Below are 12225 nucleotides of genomic sequence, written 5' to 3' on the forward strand. Positions count from 1 at the left end.
AAGATAAACAGGGCTGAGAATTGGGAACTAATTTCTAGTGGGCTTCTCTTATTAGGCTGCCTGGCAGACTTGATTTGTTGGAAGGATCTTTGTGGCAGGATCCAAGGGGCCAGTGAAGCTTAAGCAGAAAAGCTTTTTCTCTTATATTGCTTGCTGTACTTTTTCAGGGAAAACCCGGGGAATCTGGAATGAAAGGTCAGAAGGTAAGAGACGTCCGCCGGCTGGAGTGCTTCTTTGTGAGATTACATAACCCAAGGGGGTTGGTGGCCAGAGCTGGCTTGGGAAAGGGGTGAGGAGGTCTGGCATTTTCACACCCTTCGAGACAAAACCAGAGGCACAGGAAATGCATCTCTAGGGAGCAAATATATTCTCATTATATTTACACTGTATAATTGGAAAAGCAAGCTACAAACAAAGTACAGTGATCTATAAGAAATTGCAAAAGACCAGAAGGAAACATGAAAATCAAATATGCATGTGGTGCAATAGGAGGAATGTCAACACCCGCAGTCCAACATGGGTGTAAAACTGCTAAAAATCTCATCAGTGCAAATGAATCCCTTCTGTGCCAATCGGGCCAGTTCCCAAAGGGGCCCATAGCAGTACAGTTCCTTGCTTCTACACGTAATAAGGCTTTGGGTACTGGGGCTAGAAATACCCCCGCCTCAGTACTTGTAGAGCCATTTCCCAGTCAACGTAGAGCAGTGGTGAGGAATCTTCAGACTATGGGCCTAAATAGGACCACTCGGTCTCTCCATTTGGCCCACAATGTTGTTTTGATCAAGCCATGCTCACCCGTCCTACACCTGACAACCAATGTGGGGCTAAAAGCCCCATGCACAGTGCTTTGGGAACTCCAATGATCAGATGATTGTCAGAACTCTTGTAGACAGTGCTATGCAAAAACAGCTTGCCTGATGTCATTGTGTCATCGGATGATAGACAGGTGGGTGGCCCCACCTATTTGTCAGGCATGGCCTGCAGGGGGTGGGGGGTGGGAAAGGTAAGGATCCGTTCTGTTGACTGGATTCAGTCCCCTTTCCTTCCCCCTGTCCCTCCCCCAGGTACAGAAGACAATACTGGGCTACATAGACAAATTGCATGGCTTGGTATAAGGCAGCTTCATGGACTATATTGACCTGGGAGTTGTGTGGGTTACAGGTGTAAGGCTTTGAAAGGAGGACAGGGTCGTATGTTCAACAGCATGAGAGACAGCTTTTCCCAAGTGCGGCTGTGTAGAGTGGCCAAGAGGCAAAGGAACGTATGGCCGGTGTTGTGTTTTTCGGGGGGGGGGGTGATTAAAAGAATTGTTTAGAAGAGGTAATTTCATCAAGTGAAGGTTGCCAGGCAAGGCCAGGAGAAGCAGCACCTTTTGAAATCGATTTTACCTGACTCTTGAAGGTACAGTCTACCCTAGGCTGTAGTGTTGTAACCACCGGTAAGCATCACTGTGTGTCACAGTGTGTTGCCTACCCACAGCCACTAGAGGGAGGTGCACACCCCTTTCCCTAGCAACCACATTTAGGGGTGCTGACACCATGCAGCCTTTAAGTTGCCTGGCAACCTTGTATTTGAATTCTTAATGCTTTAACGTCAGTTCCAGCAGGTGTTAGGAAGGTTAAAAATGAAATTAAGAGACCCTATTTGGGTGCTACGTATTTGTGATGCCTTACAACCACCAGCAGAGAACCACAGCCTCCATGTTTCCTAATAACCACTGCTCACAAAAGCCCAGTCCTATCTCTACAGGCTACTTCAACACAGGAACATAGGAAGCTGCCTTATACTGAGTCAGATCATTGGCCTATCTAGCTCAGCACTGTCAACACTGACTAGAAGCAGCTCTCCAGGGTTTCAGGCAGGGGACATTCCCAGCCCTACTTGGGGATGCCACTGGGGACAGAACCTGAGTGCTTTTGTGGGCAGAACAGGTGCACTACCACTGAACTATGGCACAAAACAGTAGCAGATTATTGTTATATTTATATCCTGCCTTTCCTCCAATTACCGTATATTTCACTCTATAAGACAACACTTTCCCCTTCCTAAAAAGTAAGGGGAAATGCATGTGTGTCTTATGGAGCAAATGCATGCTGCGCAGCTATCCCAGAAGCCAGAACAGCAAGAGGGATCGCTGCTTTTGCTGCGCAGCGATCCCTCTTGCTGTTCTGGCTTCTGGGATTCAGAATACTTCTTTTCTTGTTTACTTCCTCCAAAAACTAGGTGCGTCTTATGGTCTGGTGAGTCTTATAGAGCAAAAGATACAGTATCTCTCACCTTGCCCTCAGTATTATCCTCACAACAATCCTGTGTAGTAGGTTAAGTTGAGAGACAATGACTGACTCAATATTATCCGCACAACAGCCCTTCGAAGTAAGTTAGGCTGAGAGGCAGAGACTTGCACCCGGGCACCTGGTATACTTTGATGCTGAATGGACATTTGAATCTAGGTCTGCCCCACAGTTCTCGTCTGTCCCATGAGCCACTACATCCCACTGGCTCTTATAGTGTTGTGCCACAAATACAAGGGTACTCACAAACTGCAGCAGATTTTTACTTCATAAACTATCAATGGAACCATTGTTTTGTGTGATTTCTACTGCATAAACAAGGCAGATTTTGGCGTAGTCTTGGAAGTCCTAGCAAAGAAGCTAGAGAATTCCTCTCCCCACCTCCCAAAAGAAACCCTTTCTGCCCACTGCTTTTGGCTGCCCCTGAGTTACAGCACATGGTTCAAGTGGGCCTAGGAAAACAGCCACTCCAGTCTGTATCCCTTGTTTCTATGATGCTGTGCCAAGATAATGGGCTGCCTTTTGAAGATGGTTCAGAAACTTCAGGAAGTGAAGATTCCAGCAACCAGATGATTGGCTGGGACCTGGTGGTCTGGGAATATACCACCAATTCTGGCCAAACGGTGCTGGCGGCAGATTGCCATTTGTTCTAACATGCAGCAGGGAAAAGAAAAATCTCCGCCCAGACCCAGATCTGGAAATCCCTGACCTGTGCCTAAAAAGCATGGCACAGTGTGGATGAGCTCTGTATTGAAATCAGCATCTTTCAGACTCTCTCCACTTTAGTATATAACCTTTACTATTATTTGGATCTCAACTATGCCTTGAGGTTGGGTAAAAAAAACAGGGAGGGTGAGAGGTCTAGTTTGTCATTTTTTTTCTTTTTGATATGCTGTAAAAATAAATAAGAACAAGTGTGTATAAAAATCTATCCTGTCTAGGGTGCTTCAGGAAGCCCAGGCGATCCTGGCATACCAGGCACAGCAGGTTTGCCTGGTCTTTCTGGTGAACCTGGAGTCAGAGGTCCATCAGGAGCTAAAGGTGAAAAGGTGAGTAAGCCCCTTGTTGGGGTACAACCACCATGCTGCCAGGAGGGACCAAATGTTTTTGGAACAGGGTGTGTGCACCTGTGCAAATAACCAAACTCACCCCAGGGTGAGCTTTCTCACCTGTACAGTGGAACCTTGATTCTCAAACTTAATCCATTCTGGGAGTCCGTTCAACTCCTGAAACATTCAAAAACCAAGGCATGGCTTCTGATTGGTGCAGACGCCCCGGAAACAATGGCCAACAGCTGCATTGGACGTTCGGCTTCCGAAAAATGTTCAAACACTTACTTTTGAGTTTTTGGCGTTCGGGAGCCAATTTGTTCATCAGGTAAGCCATTCGAGAACCAAGGTTCCACTGTATTGCCCTGTCAACCAGTAGTAGTATTTTACTGCACTTGCAGTAGTAAAATTGCCATCTGCAAACAAGGCACTGAGTGAGTGGGAGAACAGTAAAAATAATGGTTGTTATCACCATTATCTCCCCACCCCCCACCCCCACTCTCACCAATGCTCTGGAGAAATGCTACATCTAAGGCAATGGGAGGTGGATACAAATTGGTGGCTGGGCCACTGAAAGAGGAACTGGTGTGTTGCTGCTGTTGTTGGTAGAGACTTTTGAAAAGGGAGAGAAAGGAAAATGCCCATTGCCATTGCTAAGAATGAGCTGCTCCTCTGATGCCAAATTTTGTTTGCACACCTCTCTGATTCTTTTTATCCTTTATTTTTTGATGCAGAGAAAGAGGTTCTTCCAAGTTCACAACAAGCAAAAAGGGCCACAAAATTTGGAGCCCATTTAAGTTCATCCCTAATTCAGCTTGGTTCATATCAATTATTGTGTACCTGACCACTAGACAAATGGTCCTCAAGCATATCTCTCAGTGGGGTGGGGTGGATCAGAATCCTGCTTGCTGTCCCGCCCCTGACTGCCCTGCTTTAAAGTTCATGTTTGCAAAGAGGAGCCTACACACACAAACGTCCTTTGCATGATCCAAACCATCCTATGTGGCAGGGCGTATGCCCATAAGCACACATGTAAAGAGCCAGCAGACACAATTGCAGCTTGCCTCCTTGGTACGGCCAAACTATCCACATGAGCCTCTGGTCTTAAGTGTTTACATGATGGGAAATTTTGATTAGGGATAATGGGGTAGGATATCTGGGACATCTAACCTGGTCTCCTGTTTGCTGACATATCACTCTGCATTCTTCCCCACTCTCACCATCCCGGCCCACAGGGTGATGCTTGTGACTCCTGTCCCGCCCTCAATGGAGACCTCTCTGGTGCGGTTGGGATCCCAGGAAAACCAGGTTCAAAAGGAGACCGTGGACTTCCAGGTGTGGGACAGCCAGGCAAACCTGTAAGTAGTTTTCTGACTGATCAAAATAGTGGTGCTGAGAATGCCAAATTCAGAATTTAGTCTGATAGTCTGTTTTAAGATTGGTACAGTCATTAACTACCATTACTTTGAGTTATTTATGTGAACAAAACTGAACAATTCAGGCTGCATCCCTAGAACCAGATACATTTGTGTTCGTATAATAGATTGGACAACTGTTGCATGACCTTTTAGCCAGTTTAGATACCTGTGGGTATCACAAGCAGACATGAAGGTGGAAGGCCTTTGCCCTGCTTCCAAGTTAGCATCTGGTACACAGGTACTCTGTACATTTATTTGTTTATTTACAGCATTCTTATATCACCCATTAATAATAGGTTTTTGGAAATTCCATGCAACTACGATAGCTGTTGACTTTTGATAGATCTTCCACAAATATGTCTAATCCTTTAAGATAGCACAACTTGCAATAACAACTTTTATAAGTTAATTACGTCTTGTGTGAAGAACTAATTCCTTTCATCCGTCTAGAACCTGCTGCCAGTCACTTTTATTGGATGACCCAGTGTTAACTGCCTCATTTTTATTCCTTTAATTAACTGGCTCGATTTGCATTTCACAACACCTTCACAAAGGATCTCAATAAAAGATCTTCCCTCAGTACAGGTGACCGTTTCTGTTCAGTATGAGCATGTCAAATAATTATAATTTTAAACACTAGCATTCCTTGGTAAGACAAAGGAAGACATCTTTGTTATTTTAAAAGCAAGTCATGCTCTAACCCTATTAAGTTTGTGAATATAATATCGTTTGTGAGATAACCGATGATGACGGCAGTATGGCTCTGTTTTCACAGATACTGATCTTCAAACATAATTTGAAACAATATGAATACCATTGTTCGTACTGGGAGTCTCAAGAGATTTGAGAAACATATTCTAATCACACCCCACAATTTCATAAAAGCACAGGAAAGGCAGAGAATTTGCAACAGGGTCTCTGAATTCAGCATCTTGAAAATCTCATTTAAAAAAGAATCAAGTTTCTATCCCTCATGGTGATGAAGAGAGGCTTGAAAGGGTGTAGGCAATGTCTATTCCAGTGTTCAGAAGAGTAGGGTTGAAATGGTCCTGCACTGAGCATGGCATTATCCCTTCCTGCAACTAGCTGAAGCAGATGAAATTATGCACACTAGGGAAATTATGCAAATGTTTGTGATTTATGGTGGTTCGTGATTTATGAAGGTTGCATAATTCTGTTCTTCTTGATGCAAACTTAGAGTGATCAAGATGCAGAATGATGTTATCTTTTGGTTGTTCATGACAGCAAAAATATCCTTTCACAGGATGAGGCTGGAATAAGAGCCTCATATTTCTTTGCTTTACAAATATCCTTTTTGGAGTACTTTTTAAGAAGTTATTTTAAAAAGTTTGTTTCACAAAGCTAATAACTTTCTGATAGACCAGTATACTTTTTTTAAAAAAAAAATCTGCAGCACTGAAAGGTCTAAAAATGATTAATTGCACCCATTAAATTTTCCAGAACTACTCATTTGAAATCGAATGTCAATTTAGAGCAAACGCTGACTGTTTTAGCTTCCTCAGATAAACAGCTAGCTTTCCCCCTAGCTTTCTAGCTCAGAACTATACAGCAACTGAAAACCTGCTGTGAACTCATAGAAGGTAGACAATACGTTCCTCTAAGGCAACAGAATATGGATCAGATGTGTTGCAACCAGCATGAGTGATGTCTGGGGGGCTCTAAATTATTCAGGCTAATTCTACTGCGTCTTCCCTCCTCTCACCACCAGGGAAAACCAGGACTTCCAGGAGTTCAGGGACCTCCTGGCTTGAAAGGACTGCAGGTGAGCAAGGGCATAACTGGACAGGGCTTTAAATGTACGTTGTTTGCATGGACAGATGGGGCCGTTTTCTCCCAGGCACTGCTTAAACCTTGGCCTGGCTACCTATTTTGACAGCCAGGCCCAAGAGATAAGAGGAAGAGTGAGTTGCCATTGCTAACCAGCCACAGAAGGTGCTCCACAACCACCCAGTTGGGGTAGTGAACAAAGAGGATTAAGGCTGTGGTGCAGAGATGCAGGAGGAGGGAGCATAAAATCCCAGAGAGGGAGATAAGGGGAATCACTGAGCCAAGGGTGTTTAAATAGCTATGACTCAGGTGTGCTTCATTCATTGGGTGGTTTGGTGATGTCATGTTTCCACTAATCTGTCTGTTGCATCTTTCCAGGGGGAGCCAGGTCCTCCAGGGATAGGAATCCAAGGTCCAGAAGTGAGTATGGCCAGTGTGTGTGTGTGTGTGTGTGTGTGTGTGTGTGTGTGTGTGTGAATAGTTTCTGCAACCGTGTGTTGGGATTAAAACAAAACCCACCTACTTCTCTGTTCTTTCTCAGGGGGAAATTGGACAGAAAGGCTCACCTGGCAATCCTGTAAGTAGAATCTCGCCTTGCCTTGTTCAGCCATGTTAAGGCAGGTCAGCCACAGTAGACCTGTCATGCCTAGACAATGACTCAGCACCAGAGCCTGGTTCAGGGATCCTCTAGCATAGAAATTGGTACTTACCTGGAAGGTCCTAGGATCCACGCAACCCTGATGACCCAGCAGCAAAGTCCCGAGAGGAGCAATGTGGAGTTAACTGCTTTGCAAGGGGTTATGACCTAGCATGGAAATTACCACTCATTTGCAGAAGGCTCTTCGATATTCCAGACAAGGGGAATGAATTAGGGTCTGGGGCAGAGTTTTATCAAAGCTCATTTTCCTTTTCTCAATAATCCTTGTATGATTCCCCTATCCAGAGACCTCCAAATTTGCCTTGTCGTTTTAGTTGCAGGTATAATCGACTCTGCCCTGAATAAGTAATAAGTAAAAATACTTCACTAGAAGTAGCAATAATCAGAATGTTTGAAATTGAAAGGCTCACTATGGTCACTTGGAGGATGATTTTTCTGAGCGTTTAGGGTCAAAAGAAAGTAATTGAAGCAACTCTTGTTGAGAAATTTCATTCTGAATCTGCTAGACAGAGCTAGACAGAGATGATGCCCCCCAAAAAATCCTGGCTATGCCCATGCCTGAATGTGTAGACTTCCTTCACCATGGCAAGTGGATAATGCCCCAAAGGATGGCAAACAGAACATATCTAGACCCAAAACTACATCAACTTTTTTGTGGTTCCTCCAGCTAGGAATGTACAGCACCTTCTGAAATTGATAGCAAGAAAATCCAATGGCATCTCTATTTTTCCCCCAAAAGGCTTTTCAAACTCCCAATGCAACCTTTGCTAACCTGGTGCCCTCCAGAGGTTTTGAGCCATAATCCTCATCAGCTGGCTAGTCCAAAGCATTGGGGGAGGGGGAACTAGGTTGGGAAAAGGTATGTGGCAAAAGCCCAACAAAAGGAAATGTTTTGCTATTGAGATGTCTTCATGTTTCCAGAATCCAGCTTTGTTCTTCCTCGCTCTTTCACTTGTGTTGTGATTCTCTTTTTTCTGTGCCACAGGGACCTCCGGGACCTCGAGGGCCACCAGGAAATGTTGGGGGAAAGGGGGAAAAGGTGAGCATTGGCATCTGGGTTGTATAATTTGCAGTGGGAATCTAATAGCCTTCATGGCTGTGGTGGGTCCATCTTTAATTTCTTATTCATTACCAGTGAGCTGTTGCATCGAATGAATGATGAAACAGATAAAATATCAGTGCAGTGACATGTACTCCTATTCCAAGGTGAACCTCAGTAGAAAACTGCTTTAATTCTGTGCTGTTCACAGCGCCATTTCGCTGAGGATGGAATTACTGGTTTGCACCCTGCAGCAACTATCCATTGCATTAATATAGGAGCGTGGAAGACACTGCGTTAGCAAAGTATACTTTATATCCCACAATATCTGTGCAAGATATTAGAAAACTCCAGCATAGATTGTGTTGGGCCTTAACCATGTTTTAAAGCAAATGACACCTCTTCCGCCATTAACATCAGAATGTTGTCAGCTTGGATGTAATATTGCTCTTTTCCCTATAGGGCTCCCCAGGACTTAAAGGTGCCATAGGACCCACTGGACCTCCAGGTGCCAGTGTTACTGGCCCACCAGTAAGTGCCATTGCTTTGTAGCTCCGGAAATCTTACAACCAACCGGCGCTTTGTGCTTTCTGACTCTTGTTGTCCTGATATTTTCCTCCAGGGCCTAGAAGGCCAGCAGGGTCTCCCGGGAGTTCCTGGATCCGATGGTTCAAAGGTGGGCAAGCTGTGTGCTTTGAAGGAAGACTTATCTGAAAACTAAAATGATCCTGTCTAATCATCTGGCTGCACCAGGTTCTTAATTACCCATGAACCACTCAGTTCTGACAATCCCACTGCTGACAATCCCACCTGCACTGGCCTTGAAAGCCTTAAAACAAAAGGAACTTGATAGGCCTGTCAGATGCATCCTGCCATGGCTGCTAGGTTTTCCATTTGTTCCATGTTTCTAGGGACAGGTCTGAGCAGTTTTTCATTTGTCTCACCACTTTCCCCAGGAAAAGCCTATGTCTGCTGCTGAATTGTAACTATCCACAGCAAAAACTGATTGACATTTGCTCTGATTCAGTAGTAAACAGCAGGTTTTCCCATGGAAAAGCATTGGGACAAGCAGAAATGTGTGGGTGAGCCCACAGTGCCCTCTTTAATATTGAAGAGGGGCTTGAGCAACTGAAAATTCGCTCATGCTGCTTCTCACCTTCTTGGATGCTCTGTGAAAAATTACCAGAGTGATGCCCCTGAGTCCTGCTGGCCCTTTGCCCGCCTCAAGGCCACAGCACTTGCCTGACCCCACTCTCTTTTGAAGCAGGCTCTGAAACGAAAGTGTTGAAAGCCTGAATTTTGGAGCTTTGGATCCAGCTTTGGCATGACTAATGTGTGGATGTTTCGTGTAAACACTTCATTTCCACCCCAAAATAAGACTGACTAAGGATGACTGAAGCGGCTGAGGGTCAAAGAGCGAGGCATGCAGCACAGAACATGCTTTCTCGTTTGCAAAGCAGAGATGATTGTTCACACCGTGGCGGTTTTGAAATCTGCAGTGCAAATGCTCAGCGCTGTTCTAACGACGAGCGGTGCCTCAAAGGCCAACATATGGTGCTGAAAAATAAATTGGATTTGGGGTGCGTACTCTTCTTTAATAACTCCCAATGTTAGCAAGAGAGATAAAGGGGGTTATTAATTATGTGCTCCTCTTTTGAGGGAAGACCTTCAATTATTCAATAGGAGCCACTGTGTGCAGCCCTCAAAGATCTGTTCCGTGGTCCTTGGTGTTCTCAAGTCATTCCGATTGAATTCAGCATGTCACTCAGCTTGTTTATCATGTCGGGTGGAAGGTAAGGGTGGGTCGTGCCACAGATGCTGGAGGGGGGGTGAGTATATAGTTCAGTGGTAGAGCATCTGCCTTGCATGAAGAATGTCCAAATTTCAATTCCCCATGGCATATCCAGGTGCGGCTGGGAGAGACTCCTTGCCTGAAACCCCAGAGAGCCACTACCAGTCAGTACAGATGGTACTGAGCAAAATGGCCTTCTGACTTTGTATAAGGCAGCTTCCCATATTCCTTCTCCACTCCTACACCACTGCCTGAGAAAGATTCCCCAGCAGAGTTTGGACCTGAGATACTTCCAGTCTCAAAGCCTGGCACCATTGAAATGCACGTGTACACCCACCTATAGCCCCCTCTTCACCACTGCAAAGCTGTTTCCCAATCATGCTGGGCACTGATGGGGCAGACTGTTGGCAGGGGAGGTTTAAACCTCCCTTCCCGGTGATTCTCTCTCTGCCCCTCAAGCTGATTGGAAAATGCTAAGCAGCAAAAAAAGAGAGAGGAGAATTGCTCCTTTGGGAGTCACAGCTTCAAGGCATGCCAGGCACCTTAAGGTAGTAGGTCCTGGTGGAACTGGCTTCCCTCACTTTTCTTAGTGGGAAAGGTGAGATGCAAGGAAAGACTTTGGGAACTGCTACTTCAAGGTACCCCAGGTGAGGAAAGCCTTTAGGAACTGGCACTCCAGGCATCTTGAGGAGGTGGATCCTGATGGAGCCAGCATCTCTTACCATTTCAGATGGTCATGGCAATGATCACCAAGTGCTTCAGAAGATTCCTAGGAAGAGCTGTAGGGAACACAGAGGAATTTGCTTGTTTGTTTTTACTTGAAGCCACTGCCACACAAAACAGGTAGGTAGCTGGCAGGCCAGTTGAAAAGGCTTGAGGAGCTAGTTCTGGCCCAGGGGCCACTGTTTACATCCCTCTTGTAATGTAAGGTAAGTCCACATGATTTCTGAGCAACAGAGGAGTTTTTTGAAGGTGGGCAAGGGATTAGTTAGCTCAGAGCTCAGAGGTTCCAGACAGTGGGACGTCAGAAGGCATGAGTGGAGTGAAAGAAGCAGGCCAAAGAGAGCTGATCAAAGGAGCTTGCAGGTGTGCTTCTTTGCACATCTGAGAAGCAAATGGGACCATGTAATCACTCTGCACATGTCTGTGCATGTGTGCTGTTGCCAGCAGCACACTTCTCCAAATATCTGACTCTTCTTTCTCTTCCTTTCTTTTTCTCTAGGGTGAAAAGGGAGCCAGAGGAGAGAAGGTGGGTCAGCGTCCTTCTCCATCCCAAATTTTGCAACTCTTAAGTTCCTTTTGGTGTCTTTCCACACTGTCGGCATCTTATACAACAAACACCTGCTGTTTTGTCATGTGCTGCACACAATTCTCCCAGTTCTTATCTTTCTGGGGATGCAATGCACTGGCTGGGAGAAGCACGTTGCACCTTTGAGTAATATAAGGAGGAGCCATTCTGCCACTCCTTGTTCATATGGACCAGAAGTGTTACTCTGGGGATAACAACCCATGACTCTTGATTAAGTGTCCCATTCCAGAGCCCCTAAGAACATAAGAGGAGTCCTGCTGGTTGAAACCAAAGGCTTATCTATTCTTCTTCCACAGTGGCCAAGCAGATGCCTCTGGAAAGTCCACAAGCCATACACGAGCTGGGATAGCGCAGCCAGTAGAGCATGGGATTCTTACTTGCAGGGTTGTGGGTTTGAGCCCTACATTGGGCAAAATATCCCAGGGGGTTGGACTAGATGACACTTGTGGTCCCTTTCGACTCTACAAATTCCATTAGCACAGTAGCCTTCTCCAGTAGGAAAGGATCCCTGTGCTCCCACTCTTTGGTCCCCAAGTGTCTCTCCCTCCTTACCCTCCTCACCTTTATCTTCTCAGGGAGATTCTGGTGAGTGCAGCTGCCAGCCCGGCCCTCGCGTGGACTCAAGCAACATTGGTCTTCCGGTAAGCGTCGCTACATGCTCCTGCTGCCCCCAAGGCCTTGGGGATTCGCTGCCAGGCTGGATGATGGTTCAAGCCACCTGTGCTCCCCCATTCTCCGCTCAACGCCTTTGCTGCTCCGGAGGCTGGAACGCCCATGTCCTGCTTGGCCTTTGCTAAACGCTCTCCCCTTTTGGACCCGCAGGGTGCCCCAGGACTGTGGATCGGGACTTCCTGGCAGCCTCAGCCGGGCCCTCAGGTGTG

General features: G+C 45.9%; 1 protein-coding gene and 1 long non-coding RNA gene across 6 annotated transcripts in view; one reads left to right on the forward strand and one right to left on the reverse strand.

Annotated features, from left to right (window-relative positions):
• COL16A1 (collagen type XVI alpha 1 chain) overlaps positions 1-12225 on the forward strand; it is a 130459-nt gene that overhangs the window by 73513 nt on the left and 44721 nt on the right. For 3 of the 5 annotated variants that reach the window (XM_081921167.1, XM_081921168.1, XM_081921170.1), the window contains exons 30-41: positions 168-203; positions 3233-3340; positions 4576-4698; positions 6488-6541; positions 6925-6966; positions 7088-7123; positions 8190-8243; positions 8706-8774; positions 8866-8919; positions 11258-11284; positions 11920-11985; positions 12167-12220. In XM_081921167.1, coding sequence (XP_081777293.1) covers positions 168-203; positions 3233-3340; positions 4576-4698; positions 6488-6541; positions 6925-6966; positions 7088-7123; positions 8190-8243; positions 8706-8774; positions 8866-8919; positions 11258-11284; positions 11920-11985; positions 12167-12220 — 723 coding nt within the window. The remainder of the gene's footprint in view (positions 1-167; positions 204-3232; positions 3341-4575; positions 4699-6487; positions 6542-6924; positions 6967-7087; positions 7124-8189; positions 8244-8705; positions 8775-8865; positions 8920-11257; positions 11285-11919; positions 11986-12166; positions 12221-12225) is intronic. The other 2 variants (XM_081921169.1, XM_081921171.1) reach the window with 1 other exon arrangement.
• On the reverse strand, positions 10018-12032 carry LOC309375477. Its single transcript, XR_014170928.1, has 3 exons — positions 11906-12032; positions 10758-10814; positions 10018-10061 (listed from the first exon to the last, which is right to left on the reverse strand). It is a non-coding gene; the product is annotated as an uncharacterized lncRNA (long non-coding RNA).

The sequence above is a fragment of the Podarcis melisellensis genome, assembly GCF_964234715.1.
Source record: "Podarcis melisellensis genome assembly, chromosome: 8".
NCBI classification, from domain to species: Eukaryota; Metazoa; Chordata; class Lepidosauria; order Squamata; family Lacertidae; genus Podarcis; species Podarcis melisellensis.